We start from the raw sequence: 17,199 nt of genomic DNA on the forward strand, positions 1-17,199 counted from the left end.
TGGAGATATTCAAAACTCGCCTGGATGTGATCCTGTGCAACGTGCTCTAGGTGACCCTGCTTGAGCAGGGGGGTTGGACTAGATGATCTCCAGAGGTCCCTTCCAACCTCAGGGATTCTGTGATTCTGTGAACCTCTGTAAGGAAGGCCTTGAGGGAACAGATTTGCCTCAGCTATGTCTCAGTAGAAGAGTGCACAGCTCTTGGGCAYGGGGAGAACCCACCATGCCATCGCCCACCACACAACCACGTTTAGGCAACTCACAGAGGAGCTGACCGTACGGCAGCAAAGCTCTTCTGCCCTGGAATCATGACCTGTTATGCTAAAAAGAGCCCGCACCGCTGCAGGTTAACTAGAGTCAGCAAAGGGTTTGAGAGCACGAGCTGAACACGTTGCAAGAAATCGTTGAGTTATGGACTCCAAGTCTTGAAGATAACAGCGGATAACCCTCCTCCCACCCAACTCACTCTTCCATGTCCTGGGCTACAGCTGATAGACGATTTTCTGCCTCAACAGCCAAAAATACTGCCTTTTCTTCCTGTTCGTTTTCCTTCTACAAAAGTACAGAGCTTGGCTCCAAGAATGTATTGACGCAGGACTCTGTGTCAAAGCAGTTTATAACCATGGGGGTTACTCAGTTCTGCTTTATATAAGCCAGTTGTAATTACATGTTTAAAATACAGGGAAATGAGCATTCTTGGCAAAAAAATATAGCCTATATCTAGACTTTTATGCCACAGCCATAACCTTAGCATCTAAGCACTCGGTACTGACTGCAGGATAACAATTACACATCAAAGAAAACACAGTGGCGCCCCAGCCCTGCACGTAACAGCAGGCCTCCATGCAAGGCCTAGGCTCACCAGATTCAGCACCCATCCAGCAGCACGCTTCACGCAGGGCGGAAACCTCGAAATGCTGTCCCTATTTATACAGTCAGTTGGGCTTTTTTAAACATAGCCCGCAACCCCTCACCCCCAATCCCAACATCTTCTCAGAAAGAGGTTCATTTTTGGACAGAGGCAAGAACAAACCTCTGAGTTTTCACTAACACAGAGGAGGGAAGGCTCAGTCCACCAACAAGTGCCAACACGAGCCAGCTGCCTTGTGCTCCAGGGCAGAAACTGCCTCACCTATCTCCTACCCACTCCAGTCCCAAAACATCAGTGGGATGGCATGGGGCATGGATTTAAGAACCCACTGAAGTAAAAAAGGCAAAAAAAAAAACAAAAAAAACTGTGATCTCTTTAATGCTAAAAACATACATCGGTCTGCAGAGCAATCCCCACTGGGTCATCAGCGCCTCTCAGGCTGTTAAATCAACCACTTCTTAAGGAGAACAGAATCTAAGAGTGTCACTCCRAAAGGAAAATAAGTCGATGCAGTCTCTCCTTTCTAAACAGAGAAACCACCCAAACATACATCTCAACTTTAAATTCCCCTCCTTTCCCCTACCCTTTAAATCCACAGAGGCTCAACTACACCTTGTTGACTACTAGACTGTCAAATTCCAGGTTTTAAATTAAAGCTGGCTTTGAGCTAGAAGAGCTCAAAAAAGCACTTGAAACCACAAAACAACTGGCTATTTTTTCCCTTTTGTCATTTTATAATTTTATAATCTAAAGTGTGGTTGTAGTCAAGAAAGCAGCAATGTAAAAATGGCCCTTTTTGCCCAATATATCTGCTCCCTCTGGAGCTTTGAGTCATATCTTCTGATTTAATAGCAGTGAAAACTTGTTTTTAGCACTGCAAAGCTTTCAGGGCTAAGGAGAGAAAGTTGGAGTCTATCCTGACTCCGCTACCAGCACCACAAAACAGCAACGCAGCAAATAATTTTCCCCAAGTGCTGTGAAAACATTAACAAATCAGCTCGCGCATCACCACGATGCAGGAGCGCAGCAGCTGAGTCCACCTGAATAGGAGAATTACATGCTGTGTGCCTAACAGCTGGGCTTATTGCTTGTAACGTCCACATGAATGAACTGCCCTTATGCTCTTTGCAAATTGATCACCGGGGGGGTAACCTTGTGAACAACCGTGACACCCGACTTTAAAAATGCAGTTTGGAAGCCACTGAGGAAAGATAAAACTAAAAACGAGTCCCAGTGAACGTGACAGATGAACCATTTTACCTGTGGGACTGGTGGAGGGCTCTTCCACGGCCTTCGAGCCCGCACTTTGGAAAGCGAAGCGAGCACATTAACTAGACCCCAATGAATTGCAGCAGCGAGGGTTGATGTTGCGCCAGCGCTGCTACGGTGCTCCCGATGGTGGACAGCCCAGGGACATCCCCCAGGCCACCTGAGGCACCAGCCTCAGAGAGCCTGGGGCAGAGTGACCGGCAGCTCCCAGGAGCAAACACTCCCCCTGCCCTGTTACTGCCAAAGCACCGGCAAAGCGCCTTGTGTCTCCTCCCCACCTGCGGGATCCCCGGCCCCTCTGCCGACTGCAGGGGAAAACCTCCGGCACAGAAGGACATCTCCCTCCAGCTAGCAGCTCCTGCCTCTTCTCCTACCACACACAGCGAGAGCCGTGGCACTGCTGTCACCACTGTCACCAATACCCACACCCGCTCACTTCTGTTTAAAGAAAGGACGAACTTTGGATGGGCACTCCTCCCGGCACCACCACGCTGGCACTGGCTGGGCGCAGCCTAGAGCATTGCGTCACTCCTTCTGCCCTTAAAATCAGCAAAGCAACATTTTACCCCAACCGAGTTTGGCACTTGCAGCGGAGCGGGAACCACAAGGCTCTGGATATCCGCACGCCTCCAGGCACAGGCACACGCACTGTTATCCAGGCACCACAGGGCAAGGGAATACACACGAAGCAGAGTCACACTGAGGCATGGACCACACCGATACACCACAGCAACAACACCCAAAGGTGGCCAATGCTGCCGCCAGCCCAGCAGAACAGCTCAGCCACAACCCAGGCAACCAAGAGCACACAGAGCCTATGGATTCACACTCGCTAAAGTTTTGGTAGCATTGGCTTATTTCCCTGGGCAGTGGCTGAACATGCACTAACAAAACACAACCACGTATCTTCCTTGGGGTATAGTCATTTCTAGATAGAGGAAAAGCAGGGCTCCTATCGGGAAAGAAGGGGGCAGCATAAGCAAATTAATCAAGTAACTTGGAACGGGCTGAAATGTTTGAGAGGAAAGAAGGTACCCAGTGAATAAAGAGCTTCCAGCACTGTGATGCAGGGCAGAGGTGCTGGAAAACAGAGAAGATTTTCTCAATTTTTGTCAAAATTTCAGAGCTGTCACACCAGCATATGACAGCACACATAAGGTTGTCATACAACCTCTCCAACATGCAACCTTTCCACAGCAAAACTGGCAAGCCTGCTTGCATGCTTGGAAATGCACTTTACTCTTTACACTGCTGTTCCTACAAGGAAAAAAAAGAACTTGTGCTGCTCTACCAAGACTTTTCCAAAGAAAACTGAGAGACAACTGTGCTGGAAAGGCGTATGTGCGATAGTATAAACCACAATGCACGCCGAGATGGAATCTTCTAAATATCCCATTTCACATGGCGTAATTCTAGGCAAACATTACCTGAGACTCCCTCTCCCATTCCCTTGCAGTTGTCATCTGTCCTCCAAGTAAGATCACCCCACCTCATGCCCCCCCTTCTTGCTTTTGCACACTGAAACAAATAGAAACATCACAAGATGTTGTCCCAGCTCCCAGACAAAATGGACATTGAGTAATTTACCTGTGACACTAGACACCCTGGAAACATCCTGTGCCTGGGTGGAACGGTTTCGACTCTGCTGCCTGCGCCTGCTCGTCGCTGATCTAGTCATCCGGACATGAACTTCRCTCACTTTGAAAAAGGCCACCATGAAAGGCTGTTTGTCATACGGGCCATCTCGGCCTATAAGGCCTGCTTCTCTAGGATTTACACTGAAACCTTCAAATAAAACAGAAAAACGACTGTTAGCAAAACTGGAAAGGATGGATTGCTCTTTTCAGCACTGCCACATCCCCATAAGCAGGATTTCCTCACTTCTTGCTCATGCTATTTTATCACTGAACATCCCCCTTCTGCCACCATGACCTACTGACATTTTTACAACTGCACTCCATCCATCCTTAAAAAGGCACCACCACAGTGCCTGGCCCTTTTTTATCCCTACAGCATCTCTACTCCATGGCATTAAAAAGGTGTAAGAGAGATATATAAAATGCAAAGCCCAGATGCGTTAGGAATTTGTTCTGCTGCCTGAGAAGCACCCAGAGCAGAGTTAGGGGACCTCTAGGATGCAGAGGACAAAGAGACAGCGTGCTTTTGTCAGGAGCGGGGATGGGTTCTCAGCACATCTGGGGAGGTGGAGGCTGGCATTAACATTTCTTCGGGAAGAATAGTGGTTCTCAGGTCTCGTTTGTCCCCACAAATGTACCAAAAAATGGGATGAAGTGATAGAACATGAACACAAGATTGGAGACTGGCTCTCACAGAGGGAGGATGCCATTTTCATCTTTTTCATCTTCCATTCACGTAGACCTTCTCCATCCCCACTGCTTATCCTCTGATACTCAATATCATACTCTTTCGCAGGCTCTTTTCTCCTTTTCCAGCCTCCCACCGCAGCCTCCCCTTTTCCACCTGTCAAAGTTTCTGTGGGCTGTGAAATGCTACTGTTTCAGCCAGCCTTCAGAGAGACCACCCCTGCCCTGCAACCACATCGCTTCTCCCACGCAGGGCTCCCATCTTTGCCTTGCTCAGATACAAGAAGTGACAGGAGCCGCAGCAGCCCTGAGGGTGGCTGCCAGCTCTCAGCCAAGCCGTAAGCCTGCACAGGGGGAGGCATACCCATATACCTTCCCTTTTTCTTCCTGTCACACCTAAACCTCACCCAAGCTGGGCTTCCAACTCCATGCCCCCTTCCATGACCAACCAAGAAACCAGGACCCTACCCCAACCCACCTCTGCTAGCTCAGCCTGGTACTGTTCAGAGATAACTGACCTCACTCGTGGGTTAAGTGTAGCTTATCTATAGTTGCTTCCCTATACAAACAGGACTAGGGACAGATGAGAAGTCAACAGCCTTCAACTCATGCCCTCAGATACTTCACTCAGGGTATTGGCTACAGCTGCCCATGAAGGTACAGTGCTCACGCTCCCCACACTACCACTGGTCTCTACTAGCACCACTTCCAAACAGCAACCAAAAGACTCGCAAGATGATTTATGTGAATTGGCTCATAACCTACCATCCTGGGTCACCACGCTCAGCTGGAGCCCCATGTTGTGCTGAGGGTTCATCACCCACATGTTACTGGTGGCAGTGACATCAAACTCCAGCCARCCTTCCTCGGAGGCCCACACTGCCCGGGTGTCCAGCAGAAACAGGTCAGAAGCTCTGCAGAGGAGAATAGTAATGACAAGATTGTGCTGTCTGGGATTTTCTCTGCTGGCTTTCCCTGTTACAGCACTGGGAGAAACAGAAATTGCAATTGTTAAAAGTGATATTAATAGCTAGAAAACCAACCCCCCAAACCTACTTGCTTGTATCCAGAGTTTTACTATGTGATGCACATGCTCTTGTACCTTAAATTCAGGATGACAAAAGTTTTTCACTGTTTTGCTTGAGGAAAGCAATTCTAGTTCTTAGATTTGGGTGTTACTCCACTGGCAAATGATTCTTAAGCCATGCTTCTTCCTGAAGAATGTAATTTYAGCCCTGGTTGGACAGTGGTGAAATTACCAGTATTTCCAGACATTCAGTGRTTTTTGTCAAAGAGTTTTTGTGGTTTCAGCCCACCTTCCCCACAACATGGATCTACCACAATTGACCAAAAAAAAAAGAAAAAAAAAAATCAAGTAACAGGCCAAGCATCAAATGGTCAAGGAAAATGAACTGCTATACAGCCTCTAAAGACATTTTGCTGAGGCATATCAACAGGGATTAGAGAGTCTTGTTCCAAGGCTGCCTGTGCTGGGTCTCCTTTACAGGTTTCAGCTTCAAATGCTCTCAAGTCTATGCCTTTTCTGCAGGCTCACATTCCCACTAAAACTCAGTTCAATGAAAATGACTGGAGAAGCACCCAGAAAAATCCCCTGCATACATTTTCTCACTGTATTATATTACTAATTTTCCTGTGTGGAAGAGCTATAATTCCTATCTTGGATCTGTGATCAACATTACAAAATGGATAACTGGCATTGATTCCACCTTTAGCACTCTCTCCCGCAGGAATATTTTTCTAACCATAACTTAATGGAAATGAGCAAACAGGGTACCTGTCCCTTCCACCCATCAAAGGTTAACTTAAAAATAAAAAAAATTTATATTTGAGTTACATTTTATTTTTGGCCAACTGCTATGTCATACTGCCCAGCACCTTGGTTTACATGAGATCACACATGGAAAAATACACACTTAAGTATATTAGGGCTTCTAGTGAGGCTATTTTTACAATGTGGAGGCTTTCCTCTGCCTTGCTGGTAGCCGCATGCTCTGTGGTTGACTCAGCAGCCTTTCCCACAGAAGTCTTTGCCACTGTGCTTCCAACAGGAAGAGTGCTTCAGGAACAACTCTGACCTTCACCTCCAACAGCAGCGAGGGGCTGGGGCTGGCCAGCTGCTCTGCGTTTTGGAAACCTTCGGGTTGAAAGATTGGACTTTCCAGGCACGGTATATAATTTGAAGCGCTGCCTAAAGGAGGTTGCAAACAGTACCTGCAGCTGAGACCCCTCTCCAGGTTAAGAGGAATGAACTGCCAGATCATTCCCATGCCTTAATAAGACTTACAGATTGATCCTCTGCAATGCTTGAAATGGGCTATATCTGAAAATGGGTTTTTGTAGCACCTGTCCTGCCCTTCCTCCCCAAACTTTGCTTTTTGATCTCCTGTCTCCCCTCCCCTCCTGTAAGTGCCATGTTTCCCCCTCCCGTCGCCTGCTGCAGAGAACCTCCTACTAGAGCCTCCAGATTACAATAGCTTCAGCGTTATTTCCACACAAACCAAAGAGGCCCAGCTGCAAAGCTGCTGGGAACCCTGTATGAGCTTTCATGAACATTTGACCACTTTGGATTAGTCAGGTCTACAATAACGTAAAAGGGAGGCTCAAAGCTGAATTCCCCTTGCCTTGCACTTTATGAAGACACTTGGGCATCAGAGAGCTGTAAAGCCAGAAAGGACCACAAGGCATCATCTAGTCTATCTCCTTGAACTCCAGGCAAGATCAGCTACATCCATGTTATTCCTGAGATGTTTGTCTGGCTTAGTCTTAAAGATTTCCAGTCTCAGGAACTACTCAGTCACTCCAGGAAATCAAATATGCTTCACTTCAAACATAATGAATTTGGGGTTTTTTGGTTTTTTTTCTGCTTTTCCCCAGAGTATCTAATCTGTAAATCTTGCTTCACTTAAAGCCCATTACTTTTTGTCGCGCTCAGTGTGAATATAAATAAGGATCCCTTCCCCTTTCCCTTTCCTTTTTTTTATTTAGCCTTTCACGTGCTTGAAGACTGGAAGAGGAAGAAATGACACAACCATCTCCCCTTCTTCAAGAAACACCAGGTCTTCAATCTTTCCTTGTGGGTCATATTTTCCAGACTTTGGCTATTCTCATCACCCTCTATAGACCCAAATCCAGCCAAGATCTCACTGATGCTGAATACAGTGGAAGGATAATTTTCATATGTTTAACAGACTGTGCCTCTGCTTATACATCTCAGAATAGTATTTTGGCTTTTTCCTAAAACCCACACTGTTAACTCACGTCCATCTTGTGATTCACTACAAACCTTAGATCCATGCTCCTCAACTGTAAAGTACCCACTCATTTCCTTTGGTGACTTGCCATGCTTAAATGTAATACCTTGCACTTCTTACTACCAAATCATACTTTTTTTCCCCCCAATTGAACCTCCATCGAGATTATTTAAAACACAGACTTGTGTTCCAGCGGACCTTTCCCATCTTGGCGTCCTCCATAAATGTAAAAACTACCTGACCAAGGTAAAATACTACCAAACGAGAATCCTGCCTTTCACACTCACTTCGCACAGGTTTAAATTCTTTTATAAAACACAGAATAATGGACAACTGGCTTTTCCAATCCAGTTAACTCTTTGCAAAAAGGTTCATACTGTACTGTTTTTTAATCAGCTCCTCTGTTCAGCTGGCTCTTCCGTTTTATGGGTATATAAAGCTAACTGTTAAAGTTTCACTCCACAGATACTACTGTATAGGTCACAGCAGTAGTGCTAGCAGATAACACATCCTAATATTTTCTGCTTAAGTCTCTGCTTTCAGTTAATATTCGATAAAGTTACAATAACTGCTTAAATTGAACCTCTCCAGGTTGTACATCACTGCACATAATTTCTGACTGGTTATGTTTTCGGCATGAAAGTTTCAAACAATAGTCAACCACATATTTCCAAAGACAAAAATAGGAAAAAAAATAGAACTTTGCTCACATAAAAAAGAATGCCATCTATTCAACAAGATTCTTTAACCCCACTCCATCTTTTTCCCCTTCAGAATGGAGTTGTATGTCTTCCCCTCCTTTAAGAAAATCACCTCAAATTTGGCCAACCAATAAGTTCTTGAAAATTGCTGCCCATACAAGCTCAACAAAGACTCAGAGCTTAGCAGCTAAATTCTCTGGATGTTTCATCTGCAGAGAACATGCTTCCTCCTCCTTTCCCCCTTGGCAAACCAAATACCCTGCACCACCTGAGGGGAGTCTGCTCTGCCCTACAGCTGCATGGCAGAAAAGAAATGTCCTTCCTATTCCTGACAAAAAGCCACGCCACATCTGGTCCTGGCACGGAGACCAGGAGATCTCCCATGCTGGACCTGAGGCAGAAGGGAAAGAAAATCTAATTAGAATGGGAAGGGTGCTGAACCTGGTGCGATAGTGGGGGACACAGACACACAAGGACTAAATAGAGAGGCCTCAGATAAAGGTGAGAGAAGGTGAGAGGCCTATGGAGAAAAGGGAGTAGAGGAGGCTCTGTGATCACCACGTACTCTGTGAATCAAGCTCATTGRTCCTGACTCAGCATTCCTCTGCTTCTAAAAGTATTTGTGAAACAACTGGCATCTTCCTGTGGGGACAGTTCACAGAGGATAACAACCTGCTATTGCTGCCATTTGCGGTGATACTGCTGCCAAGAAACAAGTGGCAGAGGTCTGTGGTGTGAATCCCACAGTTCCAGTCCGCCCATAATGTTCATGGGGAATCRCAGCCTCCTGGTTGAATTTGCTTTTCTTTTTTTCCAGTTATGCTTTCTAAAGACCAYGGAAATCACATTTATTCCATTTCTCTCCCACTAAGAATGCAAAAGAAAGACAGGAAGAGTAAGAGCTAAAGTTGCTGTTTAGCCTTATATTACTGCCACTCCTGATGCTGGTCTGTAGGGCAATTGAGTTGGGGACCATTTATGTCCTCTGTGTTTGCACAGTCTTTGCTTGGCAGGTCCATATTCTGCAGCCTTACCTATTGCAAAGGTTGGATGATCAAATGAACAGGGGACTCCTGCAAGCCAGTGGACAGTGCTGGATAACAGCCTTGGAGAGGTGGATTTCACATGGTTCCCCTCTGGTGTTCGGGAACTTCCCGCAGAGCAAACTTATGGTGTGGGCTGAAAAGTGCATTTGCCACTTTCTGAGTGTCCAAACTGAAACGCCTGGCCCAGGTTTGCAGAAGCACCCACAACTGCAACCAAGGTCAACAGAGGTCTATTCTGAGTAAAATATGTTATAGAGTGCCATACACTGGGGAGGGGGGAAGTTCATCAGAAAATTCCAACTGAAACTGGAGACAGTTTACTCTCACCTTACTATGTATCAGCTTCTCATTTGCTCAGCCAGAATAGTGCCACCACCTTCCCCTTACAGCCATGTCAAGAAAAGAAATGGTTTGGGAAGCAGTCAAATAATCAGACTGAAGAGTGCTATACAGAAGCAGATGAAATCCCATATTCAAAGCCGAATCTGGAGTGGACAAGAAGGTGAGAAATGGATCATATACAGAGCAAGTCATATGAAACAAAGTATTGAATTTCTATTCATTAAGTGATCACATCAATCCTGTGCAGTGAGACAGGCAGTGGTCTTCCAGGATGAAGTATGCATCCATGTATATGGACAAATTAATTGAAAAATATCTCAAAACTTTGGCATATGAGAATAGGAGAGATGAGATGGGGACCTGAGGGAAACAGGAAGGGAACATGAAGAATGACAAAAACTGGGAAAAGAAAACTGGAAGAAATGTATGAGCCAACACCTATAACCAAGAAGAAAAGAGTATCTGCCCTTAGCATAGACTGAGGGAAAGAAGAGTCAGACCACAGGTTTTGTGCACAACCAACTCCACATTTCAAGGATATCACAGGACCTCTGGCATCTGCACAACAGTATGGAGGACTTTCAAATTCAGTGTACAGAAGAGACATTTCATCACCAAAACAGACAGTTCCTTAGCATCATCTCTGTCTAAACCTGCCTCCAGTTTCTTATACGTCTCTTGTCATATCTCATTGTCACTGTGATATCTGACACTCATCTTTATTTTCAGCGTGCTTAACAATCTGGATGAGTTTAATTACTGATTTGCATAATAAGGGTGCTGCAGGCATAATATGTATTAAGCTTATATTATTAAAGGGAAGCAAGTGAATGGGAGAAACTGAGGCAATGATCTGAAACAACTTTCCTGAGACAACACAGGAGACGGGAATGGGAAGATGCAAGTTAGGGATTCCTGACTCAAAACAGGAGCTTTTTGTTCTGGATCAGAGTCATGAAGCTGAAGGCCGAAGAAATAGATGGAAGCGTTTCCAAAGCCTTCAGAAGACTTTGGAGCAGGACCGATGAGCTAAGGTCAAGAGAGCAAGCACAAGTGGCTGAAATAAACAGAAAGAAGTACACAGTTTACAGGAGAAATACGACCCGTGGGATTCAGAAGGCAGGATTTAGCTCCAGTGCCCTCAGTGAGTGAGTTGATTTGTCAGATATAAATATCATATACAGCTACTATTCTTAACACCGGCATCCTAACCATGTACTCAGGGCATTTATAGGAGAAACAGTTTGCATCTAATTTCAGTGCTTTTTTCTCCTGTAACATAAATATTTTGTTAACTGAAACCTCTGTGTAAACCTTTCAACAAAATGTCTCTGGGTGTTAATTCACTTTAATTGAACACTAATTAGATTAGAATTTAGTCAAATTAGTAACCAGGTCAAGTGGTTAATCTTAGCTACTACACTTAGTGAAATGTTCAGATTAAAATAATTTCTCTGTTCTGGATACACATTACAACATGGAACTTTGCTACAGGAAAAACACCAAAGCTATAAAAAGCTAAATTTAAAGACATATATGTTGAACTAGGTTTTTTACTTTCCCACCCTCCTTGACTTTTTGCCCCAACTGGACAGAAGTTTTACCAAGGAGGCAGTGAGAATAAACAGAACTATCACCTTCAAAATGACCAAGTTAAAGGTCTCTTACTTTAATTACAGATCTCACAACAACATTTTTTGGCACAGCTTCAAAGCTCACAATTACCCAGGTGTTTAAAGGATTGTTACGCATCAACAGCCATTTACCAAAGCATTAATTACAGTAAGTCTCTAAAACTTTCCTCAGCTGAACCTTTTTGTTTACTTTTCTTCAAAGACAAGTTGACATAATAGTCTAGACTGCCTAACAGCACTTTTTGAAAAGGGAATTTTGAACAGAAGTGTATGGGATTTACATTTTTAATTAACATACTTTCAAAATACTCTTCTCCTCTGTGTACCTCAGGATCCAAGTCTTTAGTTTGTACTGATGTCAACCTTCTGTAAAAAATATTCTGCATATAATAAACTATTGAGACTATTTGCTCTTATCAACTAATAACAGAGTAAAACCTGCACCCACAACAGATACAGTCTTACAGAGTTGAATAGAGCTACACACAGAAAAAATTTTGAAACCATAGCTTTTCAAAACTGTAGATCCTCCACCTTTCAGTAGAAGTTAGAAGTTGCTTTCAGATAAAAAAAGAAGAAGTTTTTTATTTATAGAACACCCTGTCTGTGGAGTTTACACAACACAAGGTACTGCCAACAGGTACAATACAAAATCTTAACAACCTGGTATGGCTAAATTACCACTATTGCAAAGATTAAAAGGCACCACAGGAGATCTAATTAATTAGCACTCATCCTCACAAAGAGCCTCAGGCAAGGGAATGTCAGCACCTGGAATGAACTTCCATGGAAAGCAAAGGGAGACTATCATTTTACGGAAGGAAGTAAGACTGAGTTTAACTGTGACTGTCTAATCTTGAAGAAGCTATACTACCCCTGGGCCTGGGGAAGAAAAGAGATGTGCAAGCCCTACAAGACTCCCTTAGAAGCTATGAAGGAAACGTTAAGAGCTGTCAACCTGCAAATGAAGTTACTTTCCAGATGTAACAGGAGACCAGCAGTTGGGCACGAATGGGCGAGGCTGATGGCCAGAGGAGGATGAAGCACAGAACGGAGATGTGGGACGCTCTGCAGGGGCTTGGCGGTTTGGCGCGGTGGGGGGAACAGCCAAGCTGCAAAACCAGCAGCAACCCCCAGCAAAGCCAACAGTGGTATTTGAGTGCAAAGGTCTCCCCCCACATTGAGTTCAAAGTCTTGAGCTTCACAGCTCTGAGGAATGAACATTTTACCAACGGGAACTGTGGTAAAAAAGAAATTCTCCCAAGGCCCAGAGACAGGACATGTATTTCTCATTTCCTTGGCTAGGATTTAATCACCTGAGGGGTATTCTGGCTGTAATGCACTATAACTCAGAATTTAAATGCAGTTTGAGCCATGAAGATGGGAGAGAGGGTAAGGGGATAGTGTTTATCTTTGTCCTTTAAGAAAAGAAATATGGCGTTTACATGGTATTCTTTGGTTTTGGAAGGAAGGACTAACCAGTCGCAAACTAGTAAGCTTCATCCAGAAAAACTTTGACTTTCAAACCGCTAAAAAAAACAACCACCCTAAAACACAACAAATCACATATGCACAGTGGGAGTTGAACTGAAAGGCTGACAGACACTTGTCTATAGCATCATGGAAACAGCTCTATAATATACAAATATATGCACACTATATACAAATCTGACCTTAACTTGAAACAGATTGATGCTAGCTTTGTCATTTGTATTACACAACCCATTCCAAAATCCAGTTGAGGACAGTTATTTATTTTGTAGTCTATAAACACTGCCGGCAAATCAATTTGCCCTTTAGATTAGAAGCTCAGATSCTATTTGTATAAATATCCTGCTTCAAAGAGGAAGACTTTATTACCACTGTAACTGGCAGCTAAAAAACAATGACAGCTTTAACCGTTAAAGAACTATGTTCAGCAGAGGAACACATTTACTAGATGGTCAGACCGGAGGGCACACCTATGCCAGTATATGTCTTACCATAAAGGAGGATTCTTTTGGCACATCAAGTTCTCATATTTCATTCTGGGTGCAAATGAAACTGTTTAATAAACTTTGACCATTAAGGTACCGTATCTTCCTTTGATCATTAGCACAGGCCACTGCTTCAGGTTTTTTATAGATCAGTTGTTTGGACAGTGTGGGAGTGTTCTGAGGTCTGTATTAACAGGATATTTAGACTTGAAAATATACTAATGATCCAAACCAAGGACTGACATCTTTGATCAACCACGAACTGCCTGCCCTCCCTAGTCCTGACCTGACACCTCTCCGGGTGAGAGCAAGGAAGTTTCAAGGAAGAAAAAGAAATTAATGATCTGCTTCCAGAGATAAACTCATTTCTTTCCTTCACTTCTAAAAGTCTCACTTACATGGTAAACCTCTCCCAAAGAGCATCAGAAATCACAGAGCACTTTGCCAGTCTTCCACGAAATCAGCGCTGTACCTTTGAGACCAGCCAGACAGGTTTTTGCCCAGGCCTCAGCTCTGCCTCAGCATCACAAAAAGCAGGAGAGGACAGGCTGGAGCGTCACCAGCTGTGCTGCCTGCCAAGACAACACAGCCTCCTCAAGTACACAGAAGGGGGGACCAGCACTTGAAAGCTAACACAGGGTGTGTCCCTAAACTGCTGCTTTGGCAAAACTCTCCCACTTTCTACACCTGCAATAAATAAACAAATAAATAAATAACCCGGCCCAGACCTCATACAGTGCAGTTTCTTAAACTCTGGAGGGTGAGAAGCTGAAAGCAAGCAGCACCAGATGGATGTATCACCACGTTGCCCCTCCTAACCTCGGACTAGCCCACCACCTGTTTCAAAGCCTGAAGCCGTGCCACGCAGAGTGAAGCAAATGTGACCTCGGTTCTGTTTTACAAGTCTCTTCTCCACACAGTCAGAAATCTGTGCAACACACAGTTGGCCATAAGCTTCACCTATCATAAAAGCTTCATTAATCTCTTTGCAGCCTTCCACTGACAACTCCAGCGGTTTCAGTTATGACATAACGTGGTCCTTACCCCTGGTCTGGTTTTAAAACAAAAGCTTAGTTTCTAGGCACTATTTTTTTTACCTTATGAAAGGGTGGAAGGAATGAGGAGATGAAAATATTACTGACACGAGTGAGTCAGTATTAAAAATGTTTTCTTTTTTAAGAGAGAATGTACTTAGACCACACTGTCCTGAATGCATGCTTCATTGCCTTCAGACTCCACGAGTATCATTTTCATATTTCTGATTGCTTTAGGCAGGAACAGCGTCAACTAACTCTCTGAAGGTTTCTTCGTGCTATTTTAATAAGCATTGATCTCCGATCATTCTCATCCTTTCTGCATAGAGCCCTGTCTAGGAGACAGTTCTGTACGGGCCTATGCAATCTTCGTCTTTAGCCTTGCCTATGAGGGCAAAAACAGGTTTGATAAATTCAGTAACAGGCAGCCATGGTAGAAATTTTAGGCTCGGGTTTGGTTTTGGTTTTAGCCATCATGCTGTGCCCTGGGGAATTGTTAGAACTGCCCTGTGACTCTATTAAACAGTGCTCAAAACTGGATTGGAGTCTCACAGTTGGGTGTTACTGGTGTCATTTTCTGCTCAAGTAACACCAAATTAAGCCACTTCATTGCACTTAATCAGAACCAATGGATACTTCCACGCTGTGAGCTTTGGTGAAGCTTTGTATTTACTGAATCTTTCTCTGTACTTATTTATTGCCTCCTTGCCCCAGAATCATTTAGGCAGGTTTCTCCTCTGTATTTTTTTTCCCTCAAAGGCACACACTGCCTTTCACTTGTGGAGTGCTGGTTTAAATCCAGACTTGACAGTCATCCTATTAAGAATTATTTGCACCTGAAAGTATTTCATGAGCTACCAAAATGACTTAGGAGGTTTACTGTAGAGACTAGATAATTGTCTCAAGACAACTGTTAACCTCATAAAAGCCAAGCTCAGCTTGGTGTCTGAGCTTTCTCTCGAGACTGCCAGTGTTGACTGAACAGATATCTTATATGGGCTTCAGAGATGAATTTTCCAGACCAAAAGAAATATTTGAAAACAGAATAAGACGAAAAAGGGTGCTACTTCAATTCCATATGTTTCACCTGCCAGGTCACTAATGAGAATTCAGAACCTGTATGGACTTTTCCTTATGTAATACAATGTCATCAAATGCCAGGAAATATCAGGCTGTTACTCAAACCATTAGTCTAAAGGAAGTATGACACAATACTTTTTTTTTTTTTTTTTTTTTTTTTTTAGGTCAAAGACAGCTGTTATTTTCTGGCTTTTAAGATGTCTGCTAGAACACAACAGAAGCCTCAGAAATATTTAGCAAGCTTCTTTCAAAAAAATACTGCTTTTTGTGCTTGTTCCTTCTGGAGTTCCCAACAGGAAAAGAAAACATTATATTCAAAATTAATTCATTGAGACAAAAGAAAAATTATAACTTTACTTAGAACTTCTTTTTTCTAGTAAAAGCAAACAAGTGAATTGATGATCAAAAAATAAAGTCACTCAAAGAATATGGCATCCCAGAAGACTCTGAGACAAAAGACAGTTTTTTCCTCCATGCAGAGGTGTTAGTGAACAGCTAAACACAACTTTTTAGTATGTGTTTTCAAGAATGTTCAAAGCCCCAAAGTCCAGCCACGTCACCAACCTGGCTGCACATTTGAATCAACAACAGTCTATAGCGTCAGAACTTAAATTGAAGGTAACATTGAAGAGTAATAAGCAGCTTCTAATATCTCATTATAACTGTCTTTTTATACTTGTATGTTTTTAATATAGTGCTGACAATTAATATAGATATACTCTTATATACAGAGATATATACTTATATACAGATATAGATACAGAGATACAACCACACATATTTTCATGTGTATTTTTATATGTCTAAAACAGTCCTTTAAGCTAAAAGGAAAAAGGGCAAAAGGGGGCATGTTCTTTTTACAGCTTCAAGACTTTACGAGCCACATTTTGCCCACATCTGTATAGATGAGAATCCTTGTCACAAGTCCCACAACCTCATCCAAAGTGCAAGCTTCTTTAGCCGAACGTCTCCTTCCTTCCCACTAGCAAATAAATAAATAAATGAAGAAAAAAAAAACAAAAAAGGAACCTTGGGGCTGACTAGATGAGTCAGAGATTAGTAATGACTGACAGACACTCATACCTGGGTCACCAGTCCAAGGCTGGCCCATGTCACTAGGGACTGTGTGTTCCTGGCAATTTGGCCTAGAAGAAACTGCTTTATGATCCTCAGCAGAAATGGTGGGATGCCCTCTGGCACACACAGTCGGCAGTGAAAGAAGGGAACCGGGAGACCCGAACTACTCACCAGCTCTGAAGAGTGCCCTTGCCATTCCCATCCCAGATGCCACCTCTGCTCTGCATATACAGAGCTGTCAATCACATATAAACGCTAAAGTACACAGTGCCTAAGGACGCATATCCCAGCTTTGCAATGCCATCTATTTTTGGCATGTTTCTGTGTTTGAAATAAAGATACAGGTGCCAATGTCATTGCTGTATACAGAACTAACAGCCATTTCTGGATCAAAGATTTTGCAAACTTGTTAGGAATGGGGAATCTTAGTTGCTCTATCCTGTCCCTAATTCTCTTTCTTGCAATGCACTATTTGCTTGCCCAGTTTACTCTAAAAGAATGTTACATACACATAAAAGTTGACAATTCTCCTTAGAAGAGACAACTTGAAACCTGACGTAACTCTACGCCCTG

General features: G+C 43.5%; 1 protein-coding gene across 1 annotated transcript in view; it reads right to left on the bottom strand.

Annotated features, from left to right (window-relative positions):
- The window catches only part of BMP6 (bone morphogenetic protein 6), a 36,420-nt gene that overhangs the window by 10,254 nt on the left and 8,967 nt on the right, over positions 1 to 17,199 (bottom strand). Inside the window, exons 3-4 of the mRNA XM_026072852.1 lie at positions 5,230 to 5,378; positions 3,728 to 3,925 (exon numbers count right to left, since the gene is read on the bottom strand). Of these exons, the coding sequence (XP_025928637.1) occupies positions 3,728 to 3,925; positions 5,230 to 5,378 (347 nt within the window). The remainder of the gene's footprint in view (positions 1 to 3,727; positions 3,926 to 5,229; positions 5,379 to 17,199) is intronic.

Source organism: Apteryx rowi, unplaced genomic scaffold, assembly GCF_003343035.1.
Source record: "Apteryx rowi isolate R43461 unplaced genomic scaffold, aptRow1 scaffold_353, whole genome shotgun sequence".
In the NCBI taxonomy this organism is placed as follows: Eukaryota; Metazoa; Chordata; class Aves; order Apterygiformes; family Apterygidae; genus Apteryx; species Apteryx rowi.